This window comes from Nicotiana attenuata, unplaced genomic scaffold (genome assembly GCF_001879085.1).
Source record: "Nicotiana attenuata strain UT unplaced genomic scaffold, NIATTr2, whole genome shotgun sequence".
Taxonomy (NCBI): Eukaryota; Viridiplantae; Streptophyta; class Magnoliopsida; order Solanales; family Solanaceae; genus Nicotiana; species Nicotiana attenuata.
In genome coordinates, this window is record NW_017672492.1 from 31121 (window position 1) to 55069 (window position 23949).

The window sequence follows — 23949 nt, forward strand, 5'->3', positions numbered from 1 at the left end:
GGGGGGCAGCGTACCGGGAATACAGAAGTTTCACCGGCTTTGCAACTTGTCCGAACCTCGTTCGAAAATTGGATATGACTCTAACAGAAGAGAAGTTACACGAAGTGCACCCTTCCCAGATGATTTAGAAGACTCAGAGAGAAGAGGGTTTCGTAGCAATTTATATGCAATCCAAACAATATCAAAGCGGTAAAAGCGGCATTTAGCACATTAGGCTCAACATGTAAAAATCAGATAAAACAAGCCAACTATAACAGTTATTCTAAGCTCGAATTCTTAAACCCTGAACCGAAGTTCAGGGTTTGTATCCCCAGCACAGTCGCCAGAGCTGTCACACCTCCTTTTCTACACACCCGAAGGTGATATAAGGGAGTTTTTCCAATTTAAGTGACATTATTCGAAATGGGATTATTTATTCAATTTTTTATTCAGAGTCGCCACTTGGGATGGATTATTTCTGGTGTCCCAAGTCACTGGTTTATTTCAAATCCCAAATCGAGGAAAATTTTGACTTTCCTTTTGAAGTCTGCGAACCAGAAATTCTGAATAAGGAATTCTATGAACCCGAGGGAAGGTGTTAGTCACCCCTGGATTCTGTGGTTCTAGCACGGTCGCTTAAACTATCATAATTGGCCTATTATCTGATTTTAATACATGTTTTAGCCTATGGTATAATTTTAAACTATTAACCACTCTTAATTAATTTTAAGAAGATTTCAACGTCATCTAAAATGCGTCTTTGGACCACGCCACATGAAATGCACCTGCAGTCTGAGACATATTTTATTTAACGTTGTTGAGATTTGGATTTGGGTCATATGAATTGCACACCCGAGTTTAGGAAGGTAATTTTTAAAAATAGTGCGCCTAAAGCAACTACGCACTTTCAAGTTTGCGAGGGCCATGGAAATTCAACTAAATGGCACGCCTCGATTTCTAAGGATTAAAACAGTAATTAAGCGAGGGCCATGCATTTTGAGATTTTATTTGGCACGGCACACCTCGATTCCAATTTTAAAAGGAAATTCAAACTAAATTTCTGAGGGCCATAAGCTATAGTCTATTTAATATGGCGAACCTCACCTCTAAACGTCTAAAATTCCTAATTAAGGTTACGAGGGCCATAACTAATTTTGTTATTTAATATGGCTCACCTCAATTATTAAAGGAGTCTAGTTGATTAGCTAAAGACCTAAAGTGATTTGAATTCAGTCTAGGCAATTATATAATCTAACCTTAAGAATCAATAAAATGGAACAACGTTTGGTTAAACGTAAAACCCAATTAAAAGCAGGCCCAAATAAACATTCTGTCATTTTTGCACATCGAAAATAGAAGGGCTAGGCTTAAATGAAATCTGTAGCGCGTCAAAAAAGACACTGGGCCAACACTAAAGGCCCAGTTGCAAGATTCAGCGCTAAATCACGCACAAGAACTTAGAATTGTACACAATCCATTAAATGTCAATCAGCTAAAACTATATGGAACACATGATTAAACTAACATTTTTTGTTTCTTTGATTATTTAAACGTAGAGCAACTAAAACTGCATTTCTAATCATGTCTGCACTTTGGGCCCAAGTCTGCCTTAGACTCACAAGGCCACATCCCAAGGAAAATAAACGTTGGGCCCAAAAGAGCCCAGACCAGATTTCAAGGTCAATTGCTGGAGGTTTAGGACTCAAGATCGAGTCTCCTCAGAAGCAAACAACATATGTCTAAACCTTTCCTTCATAGCAATAAACCAGGCTTCAAATTACAACGTTTAAAACCTTATTTCACAAGATATCAAACATTAAACTGACTGAGGCCAAAATTTAAACAAAACTAATAGGCAAATCAACTATCCTCAACGTGAGTTTATGATCACATTTCAAAGGACAACCAAATCTCAAAACAAACACATCACAATGCTTTTAGATAACAGACTACACATTATTCACTTCGTCACTAACCTATACTGTCATGATGACTGGTTCTACATGAGATTATTACCAAGCAATGTAAAACTGAAATGTATAGTCGAAATAAAGAAAAACTGAACAAACTTACCTTTTGACTGAGTCTTTTATCCACAGCATCTTAACAGTGCCAAATTAAATACAAGAAACAAATTGCACCAGCTAAACAAGAAATTAATTAAGAAGACAATGAACTAAAGCTATAAAACACCATACAACAAAGAGATAGAACTGAATTCATAAAAGAAACTGAAAACATGTTTTGAACTCTAGTTTTCCATTTCATTCTTCAAGTCAAGTCATCACATAAGGTAAGATTCAGAGATTATGTACCTGGAAATGACAAATGAAATAACGAAGTGAGGTTTCAGCACAAATCAGCAGCAGAAAGCTCAACCCAAAAGGAAGCAACAGCAGAGTCAGCTAAAAATCCAGCAATGGAACAGTGTTCCCCCAGCAAAAATCCAAACCCAACCTTTTAAATATCCACCATTCAATCCATTTCAAACCAGAATGTAAAACTGTGAAATTTCAGTGGTTTTGAACTATGAGGATCAGAGGGACAAAACCAAGCAGAGTTTTCTATAGTTTTCACCAAAGAAACTGAAGGGAATTTGAGATTATTTCAGAATTTTTTTCAAAGAGAGCAGTCGTTTCAATTTTGCAGAATTTTATCTCTTAAAATCTGCCTTGAGCTTGAAGAAAAGGATGCCTTTATAGGCAAGGTACTAGGGCAGCCTAAAGAAATCAGATTTTGCATTTTGACCCTTTTGGAATTTTGGTTTTTGCTTAGAAATCCTTAGTGTAAAGATCAGAATTTCAGATTAGTCCCCACCCCAGCTTCCTAGAAGCTTCCCTAGTCTATTATTCAAAGATTCCTCTACCTAGAGTTCCTAAATTACCCCCTTAAGCCCCTGTTATTACCCCTGAGGCCAGGCAGAACATGGGTCAAATTGACCCAATTTAATGGGTCTGTAAAGACCCAATTTAACTCCTTTTTGGGCTCTCTGATCTCACAATTCAAATTTAACCTTGGTCAAATGATTATATTCTAATAGGCTAGCCAACATTTCCCAAAAGACCAAAAGACTGTTAAAATGAAACCCAAACAAAGAAAAGAGTAAACGGACTAATTAACTAAATGCATAAACTAAATTGTCATTAAGCTAATCAAGCAAACAGAAAAAATGAAAGAAACGTGAACATATAATGAAGAAAGGAAGAGAGGAGACAGAACAACCATGCAAGTGAACTGAATCAAAGATGGAAAAGAAAAATGCAAGAAAAGAGAAAGAAAAAGGCTGAACAGTACCTACACTGACTGGACGAACACAATCTGGAATTCAACCCCTCGAACCTTTTGATTTTGGTCGAAATGGGCTTTAATCATGTGTTCTCAAGTGAAAACACATGAATAAAGCCTAGTTTGACTCCAAATCTTCAACAGGCTTCTGATTTATGCTTTGGGGATTTAGGGTTTGAATCTTTGATTTAAGATTCGAGAAGTTCAAGGAAGATTCGAGGGAAACCAATTGTAGATTAGGTATGAGGGGGTCATGGGGGTTACGGGGTGTTGTTTTGGGGTGTTTTGGAGGTGGCGCCGCCAGCCTGAGACGGTGGGGAAATAAGGCGGCTTCTAGGGTTTTTTTAGTTTGTTCTCTGAGGAGGTTAAGTGAGAGAGACGACTGAAAGGGGGGGGGGGATACATTCGGACAGTTAAATAATAAGAACAAACCAGTTCCAGAACGTTTGATCAACTGAGATCAACGGTCCAAATTAAAAATAAATGAAACGGGGTCGTTTGGCAACGGAACGGGGTCATTTGGATTGTTGGTGGGGAGACCGGGTAAGAAAACGGGTTCTGGGCTGGGTCAACCGGGTATTTGGATGGGTTTAAGGGAAAATTGGTTTGGGCTTGGGCAATTTCAAATTTTGGCCCAAAAAATCTGATCTTTTCAAATCCTTTCTTTTCTTTTCAAATTCTCTTTTTAATTCCTTTTTTTTTTCAAAATTAAAAATAAAAATCTAAGTTAAATCTTTAAAACAAATTAACCTATCAAAAATACTAACTAATTCTAAATAATAATTAACATAACTAATTAAAAACCAAATTTAAAGAAAACTAACAAAATTCAAAATTAAATAATAAAATGCAAAATTGGTTATTTTTTGGTAAATTTTCAACTTTTATGAAACACTAATTTACTAATTAATCTAAAAAATATAAAATTAAATCCTAAATGCAAAAGAAACATATTTTTTGTATTTTTATGGATTAACTAAAATTAAACATGCACACAAAATGCAAACAAACAGAAAAATTCTACAATAATTCCTAAAATAACAAACAATTAAAAGGAAAAATCTAATTTTGGAAATTCTGTAGGAGTAATTCATGTGACGCAAAAATCACGCGCTCACACTAGGCAAGCCGACAAACTTCCAAAACACTTCGATATTTCATTAAAAGATAAGTTAAAGCTTTTTCATACTAAAAACTTCATAAAAGAGTTCAACTCAAAAAACAAATGCGGAAAGATAGCCCGACATCGGGGTGTCACTAAGTCATGAGCATCTACAACCGGTCTAGAATAAAAGTTTACAATAATCCGTCAAATGCCATAAAAACAAAAAGAAAGGCAACAATGGAAGGAGAGCCAAGGGCTGCGGGCGCTGGCAGCTATCTCGTAGATCTCCGAGCAGTCAACCACGCACGAGCTCAATGATCCCTGCAACCGGTCTCACGTGGATCTACACACAAGGTGCAGGGAGTAACGTGAGAACTTACAACTCAATACGTAACATAAATAAATAGGGAATTGAGAAGTAGTGACGAGCTATGCAAATACATTTATCTCAATATATTTCAATAAAGAACAGTCATGCTTTCAAATTCATTAGTTTAAGTCACGTCAGTTTGTGCTCAAGTAAACAAGGTATCAAGTTTATCAAAAATTTGTACAACAAGGACAAGTAACAACTAAGTGCAACAATTAACTGAAAGCAAGTACAGCCTCTCAAGGCAATAGTCACTCAGCTCATCTCAACAGCTGAATCACTCGGCTCTCAGCCCTCAATAATCATACTGAATAGGTACCTGCACTCACTGGGGGTGTGCAGACTCCGGAGGGGCTCCTTCAGCCCAAGCACTTTATAGCTGCGGCGTGCAACCCGATTCAATATAGAAACAACCATAAGGTTCGTTGCGGCGTGCAACCCGATCCAATATAAATAATCAGCCCGAAGGCTCGTTGCGGCGTGCAACCCGATCCAATATATACATATATAGCCCTGGGGCTCGTTGTGACGTGCAACCCGATCCATTACATACTCTCACATAGCTCACAGCTCGGCACTCAGGCCCTATCTCAGTCACCAACCTCTCCGGTCCCTCGGGCTCTCAGAAAGCATAAAATTCAGCCCAAACAGAGATAATAACATGTATCAATGATAAATAGGAGGGGACGGAGGTAAAATACGGAAGTAATATCATGACTGAGAACAAAACAGCAAGTAGTAGATAATTCAGGAAGTACACGACCTCACGGGTCTTAACAGTGATATCACAAGGCCTAGACAAGATTTCTAACATGAAGTGCAATCAATTTCCATTAAAAACAGAGGGGACACGTAGTAAATAGTAGGCTAATCGCTTCTACAATTTTACGAAACGGACCAAGTCACAATCCCTACGGTGCACGCACGCATGCTCGTCACCTAGCATGCGCGTCACCTCCAAAGTAATCATACGACACGAAATTCGGGGTTTCATACCCTCAGGACCAGATTTATAACTGTTACTTACCTCAATCCGAGTAAAATCCTACTCCGCGATGTCTTTGCCTCTCGAATCGTCCTCCAAACGTCCCGAATATAGCTAAAAGTAATACAACACAATCAATATATGCCAAGGAACCAATTCCACAAGAAAAACAACTAAATTGGATTCAAATCCCGAAATTGGTTCAAACTCGCTCCCCCGGGCCCACGTCTCGGAATCCGTCAAAAGTTACAAAACTAGAAAGCCCATTCACTCACGAGTCTACCCATACCAATTTCATCAAAATCCGACATCATTTGGTCCTCACTCTCTCCAAAATCCCAAGCCCTAACTCCTTATTTCACATCAAAATCCTACGAATTAGGTGGGAAATCAACGAGAAAATACTATAGCTAATCATAATAGAGCTCAAGCAACTCACATCAGTGAAAACCCTTGAATCCCCTTCAAAAAATCTCCCCAAAAGCTCCAATGTCCGACTTGAAAATGATGGAAATGAGCAAAAATTCGAGAAGTTTTCTATTTATACATTCTGCCCAGTGATACCGCACCTGCGGCCAAATGTTACTTTCGCGATGCCGCACCTACAGAAAATCCATCACAGGTGCGGAACCAACTTAAGTTCTCAAAGTCCGCATCTGCGGTTGACCACACGCACCAGCGGGCCCAGCCCGCTTCTACGAATCCTTGCCTTCTTCACCTTTTTCGTATCTGCGCTTCACCTCTCGCATCTGCACTTACGCAGATGCATACCAACCCTCGCACCTACGCTTCCAGACCAAACCACTCTTGCTCGCACCTATGAGCACCTCTTCGCTTCTGCGGTCTGCACCTGCGGGCTCCCCACTGCAGGTGCGAAAACACCAGAACCAGACCACATCTGCAATCCTTCAAACTTCAATATTGTTTCGTTAATCACCCGAAACACACCCGAGGCTCCCGAGACCTCAACCAAATATACCAACAAGTCATATATCAACATACGAACTTAGTCGAGCTTTCGAATCACTCAAAACAACATCAAAACACCAAATTATCCCCGAATTCAAGCCTATGAACTTCTAAACTTTCAAATTCCACAAACGACCCCGAAACCTATCAAATCACGTCCCAATGACCTCAAATTTTGCACACAAGTAAGAAATGACACCACAAACCTACTCCAACTTCCGAAAATCCAATCCGACCCCGATATCAAAATTTCCACTGCCGGCCAAAATAGCCAAAATTCCAACTTTCGCCAATTCAAGCCTAATTCTACCACGGACCTCCAAATCACATTCCGGATGCGCTCCTAAGTCCAAAATCACCTAACAGAGTTAACAAAATCATCAAGATTCAAATTCGAGATTGTTTACACATACGTCAACATCCGGTCAACTTTTCCAACTTAAACCTTCTCCTAAGAGACTACGTGTCTCAGTTCACTCCAAAACCACTCCAGACCCGAACCAACTAACCCGGTAAGACATAATGCAGCCGTAGAACACAAAGGGAAGCAGAAAATGGGGGAACATGGCTATAACTCTCGAAACGACCGGTCAGATCGTTACATGTTATTTCCTAAACTATGGAGCAAATCCCTGTTATATGCTTTTTACAGATAAAAATTACCTTGCACACTCAATCTTTCTAAAGTGTCACTAAGACACACTACTTTTGTTAGATGGAGCGTGCGTGTTTAACAAAAGAAAGTGAGCGTGACAAACCTATACATTTTGTCCACATGCCTATCTGCAGCTTTATTCGAATGGCTCAGATTTAATAAAGTTGATCTGATGGACTACATAATTCTTTTCCTTTTATCCCTTTTCTTTTTACCAAAAAATGTCTCTCTAGCCTCCATCTTCACCATCATTGTCAATTGCCTCCAGCACACCACCCAACATCACCTTTCTTCAACCACCCAACATTGCCTCTCTTCACCTGTTTTCCACTACAATTTCTTTTTCGTTTATAAAACCCATCAAACACAAAGGAAAATCGCCACTACAGCACCACCAACTCTCTTTGCACCAGCGACATTCACTATACCCTATCTTCTTCACCTGTCATGGCCAACACTTAAAGCACCATAATCTTTTACTTTTCCTTTTTTTTCTTTTCCTCCAACGAAGCGTTAGGCCGATTAAAAAAATTGTTTCTTGAACTCATGAAAGAGTGTTCATTTTTGTGCATTTTCAACTTGAAATAGAATCTAAAGTTGCGGATTTTGATTTTGCTAAATAGAGTTTTCAAAATTTGATAAGTTTGGGTGCTTCAATAGTATGGATATGAAGGTGCTTAATTCATGTGAATATTTTGTTCTGGTGGGTATTTGCCATGGCCGTAGGAGTTTAGAGGAGGAAGTCGACGGGTATGAGAGGTTTGAAGAAGATGAGAAACGTGGGGGAGCAGGGTTAGTTTCTTTTTTGTTTGTTTTCTTTTAAACATTATCAATTGGTGTAAATTTAGTATTTTTTTTCTTGAGTTAGGACACGTGTCATGATCTTATTGGTGCGTGACATTACACATATTTTAAAAAGCTGGTCAAGAAAAAAGTGATGTGTACTAGCTACACTTTAGAAATGTTAAGTGTGCAAGATAATTTCTGTCCGTAAAAAGTATGTAAGAGGGATTTGGTCCGTAGTTCAGGGGGTAACTTATGTATTTTGCCAAAAAGAAAAGAAAATCACACAATAAAAGATCTACATAGAGGAAGGTGATGATAAATGAAAAATAAACATTATATTTATAAAATCATCATTTAACAGTCAGTTCTTGGAAAGAAAGGAGATTTTTTTGTTTCCTATCCGATGTTCGATATATGCTTTAGGATCCGAATTACAAATTGTTAGAAGTACAAATATGAAGTAAAACTCCCTAATTGGCCTTCATTACTTTTTTTCTCTCTGTCTACCCAGAAGTGGATTATAATATAATCTACATGTTTGCGTGAAACTCACTAACTTTTGGCAAGATCCTATGTATTAACAAATCGACTAATTGTATTTATAAATATTTAAATATGAACTCAATTATTATTATATATTAACTAGAGGTCTACATAAAAACCCATAAACTTCAAATTCTAAATACGTCTCTATCTCTTCCTACTTTTTTTTTGGGTAGCCTTTTGGGTACTCTTAAATTCTCAAAAAAACTTAAGTTTCTTCCACTAATTGAGTAACTCTAAACCTATATCTCATTAATTAGTAATTTAGATATTACTAATTACAAATAATGGAAAATGATCAATCATGAGTAATATTAAAATGGAAAAGGGTCAGGTGATAAGTAATAGCCATAGATTCTCATGGTAGAAAAAGTATAACTGAAATTTCCTCCTCAGCTCCAAGATACTACAGATGTTAAGAAAACAAATGCAAATGTGTTGCAATCACCATTTCACCCTTTTTTCCCCTTATCCTTTTAAGCTCTCTATTCCTTTTCAGATCAAAACTCTTCATCTCTTTTCTTCCAGTTTTTCAGGTTAGCATTTGAAGAATTTTTTTCTTTTTTGTGCTCTGCATTTTTTGCCGAAAGATTTAAAAAAAAAACACATTTTCTACGTTACAAGGTAGAAAGAAAAATAAAATTAGATAAGCCTAATGGCCAAAGTGAGTTAGTGATATAACATAATTTATTATGTTCGTCCAGGAATTTACATACTAATTAGATTAGATCCATTCTTGTACGTTTGAAAATTCATTTCCGTTCGCGCATTTTTCTGTTGATTTAATTATTGAATCCTCGCTTTCGAACATTTTCTTTCTAACGTTAATGCATCAAATCCGAATGTGCATGGGTCTTTGATTATGGGTTGAAAATTAATACTGTATTTGTTAAAATTTTTAATGATCTTTCACATACTATATATTAGTGTTCCGTGTCAAAAGTACTAGTTCAGTTGAATCGAGTAAATATGTCTGCATCCGCTTCTGCCTCTTTTAACAGTTTTCACAGAACAAAGATGTTGTTTTAGGCATATGATGTAAGAATTAAGCATGCATGAAAATTGTTTTATTTGAGGCTAAGAATGTTTGGATGCTAAGAAAGTTTTGTTTATTTCTGAATTTAAGACGTCTAAATATGCGTTTCCTCATGGCTATTGCAGATGCTATTTTGATGCCAGCAGTCAATCGTAGCAGGGTAGGGATAAGGTGTGCGTACATCTCACTTGTTGGAATTCACTAGGTTTGTTGTTGCTGTTGTTGTAGTGCATCTTAAGCAGTACATCCCCTTGAAATTATGGAAGCAGAATTGGCGAAACAACGTTTGAAGGGTTGCATGAAGGCTTTTCAGAGTCATATTGATCCTGAAAAAGAAGAACAATTGAAATGCATAAAATTAGGTAATTGTTCCATTTCATAATAGCCTCAGTCCTTTGAATATTATAGGAGATTGTGGATTTTAGTGAAAAAAATGGATGGTCGTCGGTACAGAGTAAGTTGTTCATCATGTCATAGGTTCGAGCTGTGGAAACAGCGTCTTGCAGAAATGTAGGGTAAGGTTGCATACAATAGACCCTTGTGGACCGGCCATTCACATAGCAAAAGCTTAGTGCACCGGGCTGCAAATAGCACTTGTACTTTTTGCCTGCCTTCTTAAGTCCTAACTTGAGGAGTCTGTTGTTTATTGCAGAGATTGAAAGCAAAGTAAAAAGGATTGTAAAGCTGAGCAAGAGTATAAACAAAGGAAGTCGAGAAGGGAACTTAAGGAGAAGATCAGAACTTATCCAACTTGTCGATGATTTTCACAAACAATACAAGTCCCTCTATGCTATGTATGAAAATCTGAGAGGGGAAATAAAGATAAAACTTTGCGCCACAAACAACGATGATGCTGGATCGTCGTCTTCTTCAGTTTCAGATTCAGAAGCATATCATTCCCCTTGGCAATTCGCTGGCGAAGGCAGCTCATACTTTTCCAATGCTGCAAATTTGGAAACTGCAAGTTTGGATTTGGATTCATTACCTGATTCACCAATATCTTCTGGTCAAGAAGCGGAGTCTGGAGAATTTTTCAAGGACCCGAGCAATCAAGGCAAAGAGATAGAAAATAGCATGACGCAGAAGTTGGTAAATGAGTCTGCTTGGTTAAAGGAGAGAGTAACAGAAAAAGAAGAAGAAATCTTGTCTCTTACCAAGAAATATGAGGTTCACGAGAGCGAGAGGTTGGCTCAGATGAAGAAGTTAGAGGATCAAATTGCTATAATGAAGCTTGAACTTGAAACCTCAAGTGTACACAAGAAACAACTTGAACAACAGATTGTGTGCAAGTCGAACGATATTAAACAACTAGAAGAAAGTAATACAGGGTTGCAAGCTCATGTCCAAGAATTGAAAGCAGCGTTTCGAGAGAAAGAAGTTCAATTTTCTGATATTCTCACAAAGTTTGAGGAAAATCAGATCAACTCAAAGTCTAAAATTGATGATTTGATGACACAAGCAAATAGTCTGCAGCAAGAGTTAGACTCTTTACATACTGAAAGGAATGAACTAAAACATAAGTTGTTTTCACAAGAAGAGCTCAAGTCCTTAAACAGTACAAAATACGAGTTGGAGTTATCGCTGGAAAAGAAGTGTCACGAGGCAGCTGTCCAAGTTAAGGATTTAACCGAAAAGGTTAAGTTTCAGCAGCAGGAGTTGGAAACCTCGAGACATTGTAAATCAGCACTAGAGTTGACACTCAAAGAAAAGACTGAAGAACTATTGGAATGTCATCTCCAGATTAAAAAGTTGAAAGAGAAACTAACAAGCACCACTTTGGTTGAGAACGAAACATTAAAAGAGAACGAAGGCTTAAACGTACAGATAAAAGACTTGAAATTGGAGATAGATTCACTCTGCAGCCAAAAGAGTGACTTGGAAAAGGAAATAAGGGATATTAACCGAGAAGCTTATCGTTCAAAGTTAGAAAAAGAGGAGCTAAGTGATAAGATGACAGAGTTAGAAACCAAACTACTAGAGAAGAAAGAAGAGCTCTCAACTCTTCAAAAGAAACATGAGGCGTACGCGAATGATATGTCCAGTCAGAATGCATCTTTGGCAGCACGAAATAGCACGCTTCAACAGCAGCTGCGAAATGGGGAAACTGAAAAAATTCATTTACAGTCACAGCTTGAGAAAGAGACACATGAGTCCTTTCATAGCCTTAATGAAATGGGAAAGAGAAACGCTGAACTGACAACGAAGATCACAGATCAGGAGAAGTCACTAAGAGAAAATGAAGATACTATTAACAAATTGAACGAGGAACATAAGCAAATGAAGACCAGGTTAGAAGAATCCAAATCCAATTTGCAAAATGCTGAAAGGAAAATAGAAGAAATGACAGAAGAATTACGGAAGAAGTTTGAAGACGGTTTGAGAATCTTGAGCAGAAGGATCCGCGTGGCAGAACAAATGCACCTTGAGAACAAGGAGTGGTACCAGAAAACAAGAGACTCGTACGAGAAAGAAAATAATGATCTAAAAGAAAAGAATGCAAGTTTGCAATTTGGGATTAGAGGGATTAAGGATGTATCATTGACAGCAAACGACACGCTAGCTTCACTAGATACAGTGGCTCTAAAATTTGAGGAGTGTACAGCTCATTTCTTTAATCGAATATCCAAGGTATCTTGTGAGCTGAAATTTGTAAAAGATTGGGTTATGAGGAAAAATAAAGCGATAGTACATGTCCAAGATGATCTAGATTGCTTACTTGCACAGCTAGATGATAAGGAAGCAGAGATATTAGTGTATAGAGAGAAAGTTTGGAAGTCAGACAATAAGGTTAGAGAATTGGAGAAAATGATAAAGGAGAAAGACGACGGGATGTTAGCTCTCAAGGAAGAAAAGAGGGAAGCCATTCGACAACTATGTATATGGATTGATTACCATCGAAGTCGCTCTGATTATTACCAGAAATCACTTTCTGTCTTTGGCAGTAGAAGGAATCTTTAGGATTCTTCTTCATCAGTTATATCATCAATATCTCTAGGCATAACATATATAGTTGTATGATGAAAAGCCACCACTCTTTTTTGTTTCTTATAACAACAATATTAGATTTTGAAAAGACATGCAGGCAGCACTTATCAATCATCATATTCACATAATGACAACTTCATTCTTCTTGTTGGCCTGCTTAGAATTTGTATGTGGACGTGAGTACTGTAACAAAATTTGTTACTCACTTTTGGCATTCCTATTACTGACATCCTGTGTGTTTATATATATTTGCTTTAGGCATTACTTATTTGAAATCTATTGTGCATTGTTTTCATTTTACAGAGTTATCAATGAAACTTGTATATTGATTGAAAGTAAAAGAGCAAACGAGCTTGATAGTACAGAAATGTAGAAGGAAGATAGATTTAGTGACAAGGATCAGGCCATTACCATTGCAAGACTTTCCAATATTTGTTCAAACAGGCACAAATTTATACGACGAGAACAATAGTAAAAGAAATATAATCAAAGCCACATTCGACCTGCTATCTAGAATGTGAAGGAGCTAGCAGAACACGTCTTCTGGCGAAAAAGAATATCCCATTCGCACAATGTACAAAACCAACCATCAGAGCACTCAGAATCACAAGCGCATGGTCTCCAGCAAGTCACATCATTTGGATGAGAAATTAGTTTTCTTTCTAAGCCTCTAATGTCATGATTCGAGCTGTCTCTCGTAGCAATTGCTTTTGTTACTGAGGACGATGCAAGATACACTGCAAGATCATGACTAAAATCAATTTAAAAGGGAATACATATATATATATATATATATATATATATGATACACACCTAATACAAATTTAGAGAGCAAGCGATACAACAACATATACCCAGTATACTTCCCATAAGCGAGGCGTTGGGAGGGTAGTAGTGTACATAGTCCTTACCCCTACCTTGTGAAGGTAGAGAGGCTGTTTCCGAAACACCCTCGGCTCAATACAACAAAATCACAGCAGTTAAGAAAGGGAACTACGACAAACGAAATAGTAACAACAACCAGAAAAATAAAACGAAGCAAAGAGAACCTCATGTAAAAGAATATCGATCTTAAAATAAGGAACACAAGGATAACACTAGTACTACAGCTAGGGAAGGAAGTACAAGTGTGGAAAGGAAATAAACTCGACTTGTAGCTAACTCATAACCCTAGAAGGAAGTACAAGTGTGGAAAGGAAATAAACTCGACTTGTAGCTAACTCATAATCCTAATCTTCGACCTCCACACCCTCCTATCAAGGGTCATACATATCCTCAGCAAGCTGCCTCGACCGAGGACATGACCTTAATCTATCATTATTCACCAAAGCCACTACAACAGGTATTAACTAATTAGAGAGAGAGAGAGTCAATAACCAGAAGTCATCATGAGGAAAACCGTGAAGAAATGAGCAAATTTCTTAGCCATATGAAACAATATTATTTACAGAAATTGAAGATAATATAAGTGTTCTTATGAAATATCACATAAATATATAGACCTTCTCTTCCTCACTGATCTCTAATCCTTCCCTCTCTCATTAACTACTCTAGCAGCTTCCACACTTGAGTTTTTTAAGATCATGATTAAAATCATAATCAGAAAGAAAATTAATACATAAAGTTGATACAATATATATCAGAATATTTTAAAAAAATAAAAAGAAAACCAAACATATTCAATGCTTAATAAATCATAAGTCGGAACTCGGAATCAATATAAATAAATACACACATGTCAGGCATTAAATGCAGTGTTAATATAATGGATTGCAATGTTACGTTAAATATTAATGTTAGTAGTTGACTATAAATAATCACGTGAAACTATAAACAAATGTAACTTATACTTTACGTTAAACATGAGTTCACGCATTGTATTATTTTATTTCTTTAATTTAAGGGGTGGTTTGGTTTGAGGTAATAGAGAAAGTGAGCATAGACAGAGGCGAAGCCAGTGTTCTGGCTATGGGTTCACTAAACCCAGTAGCTTTAGTTCAAATTTTGTATTGGTCTAGAACAATTTATTAGTACTAATTTAGAACTCGGTAACTTAAAATGCTTAGAATTCCGAACCACAAACTTGAAATCCAAGCTCTGCCTCTGAGCACAAAATAAAACTTTGTACTGTTTAGGGGCAGGGGCGGATCCACCCCTTTACAATGGGGTGGCGTGGCACCCGTTAAGATGATAAATTTTTTATATACCTACGTTGAAATTTTCTTAAATTAGGTTAAATATCTGATCTTACCACCCGCAGCCGTAAATTAGATAAAGGTGCCATGGCTAGTATATCTTTTTGAAAGATTTTCTTGTGTGTAACATTCAAGTTGGGAATTATCTTGAACCTTATCCGACTTTCCTTTTTCATGTGCTTTTTATTTATTTTTTTGTTCCAATCATTTTACTTTTCGGCTACCACCCAATTTTCTATTTATCGTTTCATTTTTTTATTTATATTTTTTTTCTTTATTCTATTATTATTTATATGTGATCTCTAACACGAACACTCAAAAAAGAGATTCCAAAATTATAAAATTTTATAAAATAAGCATTCCTGTTAATCTCAAATTTATGAGTTTTCTTCTTTCATATTCGAAAAATTTGGGTCTTAATGGGAATTTACGATTGAGATCAATTTTTTTTCATCTTTTTTTTATATATTATATCATAGAAATTTGTGTTATTATATGGTTATTAAATATAATTTAAATCTCTTTACTATTAAATTATGACAAAAATTTTGTAAGCATTGCCTAAAGAAGATGAGATTTGTTATTTTGATTTTTGAGAACTTGTAGTTTATTTAATTCTATAATAGTGGGGAGTATGATTTATCTATTGAAGATATTTTTAAAAAATTTCTTATTCTGCTTGATGTAATTCTCTTATTGAAAATGTTATCTGACTTGTGTAAATTTATTTTTAATATATAAAAAAGATGTAATTTCCTAGTGAAAATGTTGATTTTACTTGTGTTGGTATAATAAATGTATGATTCCTTATTTAAAATGCTAATGACGTCTATTTTTTCATATTTTAGATGTAATTTTTTTATTTGCAAATAAAAAATACTTATTAAGTTGACCCGAATAAATATTCCGAACAAATTTCATATTAGTCATTATAAGGTATACATTAAAAGAAATTATGGCACCCGTCACCTTCAAATCCTAAATCCGCCTATGTTTAGGGGTGGACATCTGGTAATCCGGATTGGATTATGAAACTCTAGTTTAGATTTTTTTTATTGAAACTAGTTTTAGGATACGCGCGTTGCGCGTGCATTTCTATCAATGATTATAAAATTTTAAAAAATATACATGAATATTATTAATTATATGATAGAGTTATAAAATAAAAATTTTAAAAAGCATAAGCTCTTGAAAAATAATATATATTGATGCTATTTAACTAACTTAAAAAGGAAGAAAATCCTGTCATACAAAAGTATTCGAAAGCTTTATCATAACTTTAATATATGAGTTGTGTAATTGATTTAGTAGCTCATACAAAATTGAATAATATGTCTATACTCTAATATCATGCAACAATATTATTATTTTGATGGCCTTATAATAAATTCTATTTGTTCAAGTACCTAATATGAAACTCTATATTATTTGGTTTAATAAATCATACAAAGCATTTAATTGGATGAGTACTATTTAAACCCAGCTAAATCTTTTTCTAGTAAAATAATTGTCAAAAAAGTTAAGGTAAGAAATCAGTACTTCTTATTATTATTGTTCTTTTATCCAACATGAAGTGTATCGTGGCGTGATATAATTCTCAAAAATATATAAAGGTCTCTCTCTCTCTCTCTCTCTCTCTCTCTCTCTATATATATATATATATATATATATATATATATGCATAAATCGTTGTATAATATTTAGTTTTATCTGCATATATATTTTAAAATAAATTTTTTTCACTTAACTAATTAATATTTATTTGTTGATAGTATTTTAGTGACACGATATTTGGGTTGAAGTAACTGAATCTCATTTAGTCACAAATGATGTTGTTGATATACGTTCTCTTTTATCACTTGAATGGGTTTATCACGCTCAGACATTTGACATTGATATTTATCACGAATTTTATAGTTATAGCTTAACTAAAGAAAAGAATTTAGTAAAATAATCTTAATTGATTTCAAACTTTTAATTCAAGTAAGAAAAATCTATTAAATAAAAATATATTAATTTTAAGGTCTTAAAATATTAAAAAAATAAGTAAATGACCCTAGTTATTCCCATCATACACTTAGGAAAATAAGTAAATAGACCCTATTTATTCATCTTAAACTATATTTCTTAATTTTAATATAATGTATAATTAGTATGAAAATAGTTAATAACAATATTATTCCAACTATGATTATATCTTGATTTAACCTTTTATAATCATTAAGCAATTGAGAATAATATATCGTCTGTTTTCATTTATAAATAAGACATTATGTTACTTAATACAGTAAAATAATAGAGAAAATATTATACTAAGAAAAAAAAGGAATCTACATACTATTGTGGAGAAAATGTGCTCCTTTCCATTGTAAAGTAATGTCGGCCTTTATTTTACTTGTCATTAAATAAATTCTAGGCCGTTTGGCAGTCACAAGGGCTACACGTCGGGTTCCAAAGCATCCGGGTTCTATTCGCGAGAATTGGTACCTCCCGCCACCTATTTTCTTCCCGCCTGTATTAGTTAATTTATTGTTGTAATAGTGCGTAATATTTGTTACTGCCGAGTTTAGACCTTTGCTTGTCTGTAGTTGCATCTTTTGTCTTGACCACCATAGGTATAACGGTTGTGGTTAGTAATGGCAGAGTAGGGTCATTTCCTCGGAGTCGGGGGGGTGGGACACGGGTCAGGGGTGGGTCGGGGACCAGAAGGGGTAAAGGCAACAAGGGAGCCTGTAGGTTGAGGACTGGATCGTGAAATATAGGGACGTTGATGGGTAAGTCTATAGAGCTGGCGAAGATTATCCAGAAGAGGAAGGTCAATATAGCTTGTGTTTCGGAGACAAGGTGGGTAGGATCGGAAAGCGATGAATGCGGACGGGTTCAATTGTGGTACTTCGGACGCGTGAAGGGCAAGAACGGAGTAGGTATTTTGGTGGATAGGGAGATCAGGGAGTCAGTAGTAGAGGTTAGGCGGGTGAGTTACAGATTGATGGAGATTAAGTTAGTCGTTGGAGGGAGAACTCTAAATGTCGTTAGCGCTTATGTGCCGCAAGCGGGCCTGGACGAGGAAGTTAAGAGGCGCTTCTGGGAGGGGTTGGTTGAGGTGGTGCGGGGTATTCCGCCTAAGGAGAAGTTATTTATATGAGGGGATTTCAATGGTCATATTGGGTCGTCTTCTGGGGGTTATGGAGAGGTGCACGGTGGCTTCAACTTTGGGGATAGGAACGGAAGAGGCACTTCTCTGTTGGATTTCGCTATGGCTTTTGAGTTGGTAGTCGCAAATTCTAGTTTTCCAAAGAGGGAAGAGCATTTGGTTATGCATCATAAGTCTGAAATAACAGAATACTAAGATAGGAAGGAGGAAAGCAGGGCTGCGAACGCCGTGCAGCTACCTTGCGATCTCCAAATGATGCTCTGAGAGTACTAGAAGCTCTCACTCTGATGCTCGGGAACCTGGATCTGCACACAAGGTGCAGGGAGTAACGTGAGCACGTCAACTCAGTAAGTAACTAAAGTACACAAAGTCTGAGTGCAGTGATGAGCATTTAAGATCACATATCATAAAATCTCAATAGAAATATCAAGTCAAAAGTCTGCAGTTCTATAGTCAATTTACTCGTAAAATCTCCAGTATAAATCAAAGTCTTTGATTGTATAAAAGAAGAGTGAAAACAGTAAATATCATAAACAGCCCCCCCGGTCAATATATCACTCACAAGTATAGCCCCTCGGGAAAGCCTCTCAGTCACTCGTGACTCAGCTCTCGTCACACAGTACCCACTCTCAGCATTCCGGCTCAATAATTAGCTCATAGTAGTAATAATAATAATAATCGCTGCGACGTGCAGCTCGCTCCAATATATATATATATATATATATGTATATATATATATATAAAATCGTTGCGGCGCGCAGCCTGATCCAATATATATAGTCGACTACGCCCACTGGGGGTGTACAGACTCCGGAGGGGCTCCTTCAACCCAAGCATCATATCGCTACGGTGCGCAGCCCGATCCAATATATATCTATATATCGCTGCGGCGTGCATCCTGATCCATATATATAATATAGTCCTCAACATCCGGTCCTCGACCTCTCTCTCAGTCATTAACCTCACAGCCACTCGGGCATTTCAGTGAAAATCAGGGAACTCTGCCCAAACAGTTTTTGAATTAGTAGAGTAATGAAACCGGATTTAACAAATAACAGGTAAACATGACTGAGGTTATGCTTTCAAATCAAACAGTGTGAGGAAAATCAGTAAAACACCTCGAAGGGTCTAAACAGTTCGGCACAAAGGCCCCAAACATAACATCCAACCCAAATTACAAAATAATTTCTAGAACACAAGGATATCATATACAATATATCAAAATACGCAACTATACAGTCGCCACGGGACGTACCAAGTCACAATCTCTATGGGTGCACGCCCACACGCCCATCACCTAGCATGTGCATCACCTCATTTATCAAAATAGTACGAAATACCGGGGTTTCATACCCTCAGTCCAAATGTACAATCGTTACTTACCTCAAACCGGATGAAATACTACTCCACGACGCCCTTGCCTCTCGACTCGGCCTCAACTCACGTCGAGTCTACCCAAAAATCAGAATCATAACATTAGAATATGCTAAGGGAACGAAGCCCGAGCGAAAATAATCAAATTACAACACAAATCCCGAAATTGGCCAAACCCGACCACCGGGTCTGCGTCTCGGAATCCGATAAAAATCACGTCAATATAACCCTTATCCTCCCACGAGTCCATGCATACCAAGAATACCAAAATCTGACCATAAATGACCCCTCAAATCCCTAAATTTAGGTCTCCAATTTCCAAACCCTAAACCCCCAATTATAACCACTAATTACCACAAATTTCAGGCTTAAACAGTTAAAAACCATCATAAAAACAAGTTTAGGGTCCAAAAACCTTACCTCCACGAAACCCTCTTGAATTTCCTCTTCAGTTTGCTCTCCTAAGCTCAAACTCGTATGTGAAAATGGTGGAATGACCAAAAATTCGCGAAGGAGGGCTTATATACTTTCTGGCCCAGGGTTTTCGCACCTGCGGTCTATTTACCGCACCCGCGGTACCGCTTCTGCGGCCAAATAACCGCTTCTGCGGTTTCCACTTAAGTCCCTAAAAACCACACCTGCGCATGACCTTTCGCACATGCGGTTGTCGCCCCTCCTTTTTCCTCGCGGAGTCCGGGTTTCGACATTCATTGGGAACAACTCATTTCCTTTTAAGAATTGGGTATTTGAATTTTGAAGAGTCGCCACCTAACAGATTTAAGGCATGTTAGGGCACCTAAAGCAAGTAACTCATGAAACCGGTTTCCATTACCAGAGACTTGAGTAAGGGCTCGAAATAACCTTGAGGGGAAGGTGTTAGGCACCCCTCGCGGTCCACAATGGTGTGTCCCGGCTGAACTCAAATTATGTGAATTAGTTATTAAAGAAACAAAGCGCATAAACACATAAACTTTATTTAAACGGGGTAAAGGGGGTTCTAGGTTTGTTGGCCTATATGATCACATCTGTACAATACCCGGTAAGCCTTCCTCAAATAGAGGGGTTACATGTGGCATTAGCGCACATGTCATCATATCCTTTACTACCCAATTACCCTCCCCTTGGTCATAGCCTAAAGCGTTCTAACAACCTTAAGATGTATCCTATGCGTGCATTACCCATCCCTTTACTTATACAGTCCCGGAGGTATTTAGGACTTCTAGTTGAGGTGGATCTAGACTCTCCTACAGTAATTAAAAGGAAAAAATTCTAGGCGACAAACAAAACACGTAGGACTGTACCAGAGATAGAACAGTTAAAAGGCTCACATTTTACCTCCACAAATAGAGCAAGCAAGTGCACGTCTGAAACAGCAAATTTCAGATGTTTCAGAGAGGTCCTAGAATAGGATATCTAGGTAGGCATGACAAGCAGAGAATATGCAGCATTGAGTTAAGGCAAAGCGGTAAAGACGTAATCCGTTTGCCTACTGATTTTAGAATCTATCGACTAGGCAGTTCACAAATAAGCACATCATAGTTTTCAGTTTTTATAAGATTTTAATTACCTACAGGCTTGCCTAGGCGGAGATACTCTATTAAACATGCTGTCTAAAATGTAATCGGGATCAATTTAAAACAAACAGTTTTGAACTTATTAAGTCCTATAGGCACGCTGGTCTAGGTGTTGAACATCACAGAGCTGGTTTACATACATTTAATCCTAGAACATGATATCTAGGTGTTGGGATTGCTTTTAAACAGGATAGTTACTGATTTATGCGATGTAGACATGATTTTAAAGTGAATGCAATAACAGTCCTAAAGCAGGTTCTCTAATGCACATAACAAATGGACGTTTTTGTTAAGCAGGATTATAGAAGTAATTTAATAACAAAATTTCAAGGTGATCATGATTATGCAGAAGCAGAATTTTGTAACAAATGAGGTGATGAGCCTATAATATGTTTTCTAGTATGCCAAACAATCCTAAAAGCATGGTTTCTAAAGCAAGTAAACATAATAAACCTAAGGCATGATATCTAATGCAAGTAAGCATACCAGACCTAAGACATGATTTCTAATGCAAGTAAGCATAGTAAACCTAAAGGCATGATTTCTAATACAAGTAAACATAACAGATCTAAGGCATAATGCAAGTAAGTATAGTAGACCTAAAGGCATGATTTCTACCTGATTTCCCTCACAAAAATCATATAAGAATCCCTTTCTCTTTTACTAATTTCCCCAATATCTGTTTACAAGGATTATTATTACAGACCATAAATGAATTACATAATGAATAAAAGATATACTATAGGGAGCCTGAAATAGGCCCAAAGTGAACCTGGAAATACCAGGCCTTCAAACAGTCCCAGATGCCACAGTCTCATGATTTCCAATAATGGTATCCTGGTGCGTCAATGTTCCCAAGGGCCTCAGGGACCCCATGAAATGCTCACACCAAGATCCTTTTAAATGGAAGAGTAGTTATGTGCAATGTGGAAGGGCCAGCCCCAGTGTGCCAGAGTTCGGAGGAATCTCATGGATTCCTAGACAGTACACACACTGGAGGGGAAGAAAATTAAGTAATCTAAGAGTAGAAGTGAGAGTGCTTGACATAGTTGATTTTTTTGAAAGCAGTAGAGAGGTAAAATCTTTAGGAGTAGTAATAGTTTGGAGAAACATATTAGGAGTGAAAAACATGTTGAAAACATTTTGAGGGAAAGGAAGGTTCTGCAAAAAACATCATGGTCACAAAAGCATCACATTGCCCAGTTTCAACTTCACTTTGTCAATTAGTTCTAGATGTACAAACAGTTACACAAAAGGGAGCAGGGGTTGGGAACACAAGACACTTGAAACAGGAGCACATAAGAAGAAGGGTGAAGGCACTCATGTTAGTTAATAGAGCAGGTGGGATTACTGATTTAAGGTCTAAATTATAATCATACTTTAGTGATAAGCATGCTATTTAAGAACACACAAGACTTAAGCACTGCAATAAACATGCTTGCTAAACACAGTGAGACATAAGTCTGGATAGAGAGGCAATCATGCTGAAGAATACAGGAAGAACCACAAAGATTCAATCACACAAAGTAGCCATACTAGTTGAGGTCCATAAGTAGTTATGCTAATTGAAATACAGAAAAGTCATGGATTCAACAGAAGTAAAGCAACAGACAAGAAAGCTCATAGGTTTAAGCTTCATAACATGATCAATGGCATTAGGAATTGAAACATACCAGTTAAAGATAGCAAAACAGAAGGTGAATGTGTGCAGAATTCAGTGATCTGGCCTTGGCTTTCAGCTGGCTAGACAATGTAGTGAACACAAGTAGCAGAAATGTTTTAGTGAGAGCAAAGTTTGTGTGTGTGTTTCTGAACTGTTGTTCGTCTCTTTAGAAGAATCAGAATGAGAGTATATATAGCACTTAGTGAGGTAAAAACAAATAAGGTAAAGAGTGAATCATAGTTCATAAAATAAGGATAATCAAATAAATCAACCAGTTAATTGGAGGGATTTAACCAATCAATTCATACATAAAATCTGGGAGAGACCCCCTAGAGTAGGGAGAGTCAATTAACGGTATAAATTAGGGCTCAAATAAGGTAAGAAATAAATCACGTACTATATAGGAGTTAATTAAACCTCCTAAATCAGACTGATAGTTTAAATAAGGCAGGTATTACTAATTAAAGTCACAAATAAGGAAGTAGGAAAAAAATCACAGAGAAATACTGATTTTAATAGGAAAATCTAATTCGAACCCTAAATAAAATCAATCCATGTGTTTGATTGACAGAAATAGACAAATAACGGGAGAAATATTGAAGTAGTTAGTGCAATAAACAGAAAAGACCTAGGGTTTAAAGAACATACACAAATAATCAGGTTCGAACACTTGAAGTCGAAAACCCTTTTGAAGAAAACTTAGAATGAAACTCTAATTTTAGAAAAGCACTGGAATCGAAATAGTAATAACAAAATCAGAAGATTTTTAAGGAAAAATATCAAAAAGCGCTTAAAACATTTCGGATCTACAAGGATCTGAACAGACCTAAGTAGTTATAAGATTAGGATTTTTGAAAATGACAGAGATGAAAGGAAACTTGGTCCAAAACCATAGATTCGAACCATAAATATTAAAAAAAATAGTACTCACAAAAAAAAAAGGCCATAGATAGGCCTGTGAGAAATGTTTCAGACGACCAGGTTCAATCTCTTTGAGATTTTCTTAGAAATCGATGTAAGCAAACAACCAGAAGATGTAGAAGGCCGGCAAGGGCCGAAAATTGTAGAGAAACCCCATGGACGGAGAGTTTTGCTGGTGACAGCGGTGAGGTTTTATGGGGTGATTGAGAGATAAGGGGAGGGATTAGGGAAACGATGACGACGAGTAATGAGAAGTGAGGTAGGGTTTTGGGGGGTCACTTATTTAAAATGGAAACTAATTCCTGGACCATTGATCTCTTGAAATTGGGCTGGGTAGATCTGGGCTAAGTTTTAGGATATCTGGGCTGGT

At 36.9% G+C, this 23949-nt stretch overlaps 2 protein-coding genes and 1 long non-coding RNA gene across 3 annotated transcripts; 2 read left to right on the top strand and 1 right to left on the bottom strand.

The window, feature by feature from the left end:
• Nucleotides 1-9125: 9125 nt before the first annotated feature.
• Nucleotides 9126-12940, top strand: LOC109213413 (intracellular protein transport protein USO1-like). The gene is made up of 3 exons (XM_019377207.1): nt 9126-9213; nt 9839-10075; nt 10366-12940. Exons 2-3 carry the CDS (start codon nt 9973-9975, stop codon nt 12669-12671), a joined length of 2409 nt encoding a protein of 802 aa, XP_019232752.1. The 5' UTR covers nt 9126-9213; nt 9839-9972; the 3' UTR covers nt 12672-12940.
• Nucleotides 12941-13083: 143 nt separating this feature from the next.
• Nucleotides 13084-14289, bottom strand: LOC109213412. The gene is made up of 2 exons (XR_002066015.1): nt 14201-14289; nt 13084-13435 (listed from the first exon to the last, which is right to left on the bottom strand). It is a non-coding gene; the product is annotated as an uncharacterized LOC109213412 (long non-coding RNA).
• A 3374-nt stretch (nt 14290-17663) lies between these two features.
• LOC109213411 lies at nt 17664-18038 on the top strand. The gene has a single exon (XM_019377206.1). The coding sequence runs from the start codon at nt 17664-17666 to the stop codon at nt 18036-18038; it is 375 nt and encodes a 124-aa protein (XP_019232751.1).
• Nucleotides 18039-23949: the final 5911 nt, after the last annotated feature.

Excerpts from the sequence above, each read along its gene's own strand:
- LOC109213413 (XM_019377207.1), top strand. The coding sequence starts at position 9,973 with ATGGAAGCAGAATTGGCGAAACAACGTTTGAAGGGTTGCATGAAGGCT. Across the intron at positions 10,076-10,365 it reads ATTGAAATGCATAAAATTAG|AGATTGAAAGCAAAGTAAAA; the intron begins GTAATTGTTCCA and ends TGTTTATTGCAG.
- LOC109213411 (XM_019377206.1), top strand. The coding sequence starts at position 17,664 with ATGGGTAAGTCTATAGAGCTGGCGAAGATTATCCAGAAGAGGAAGGTC.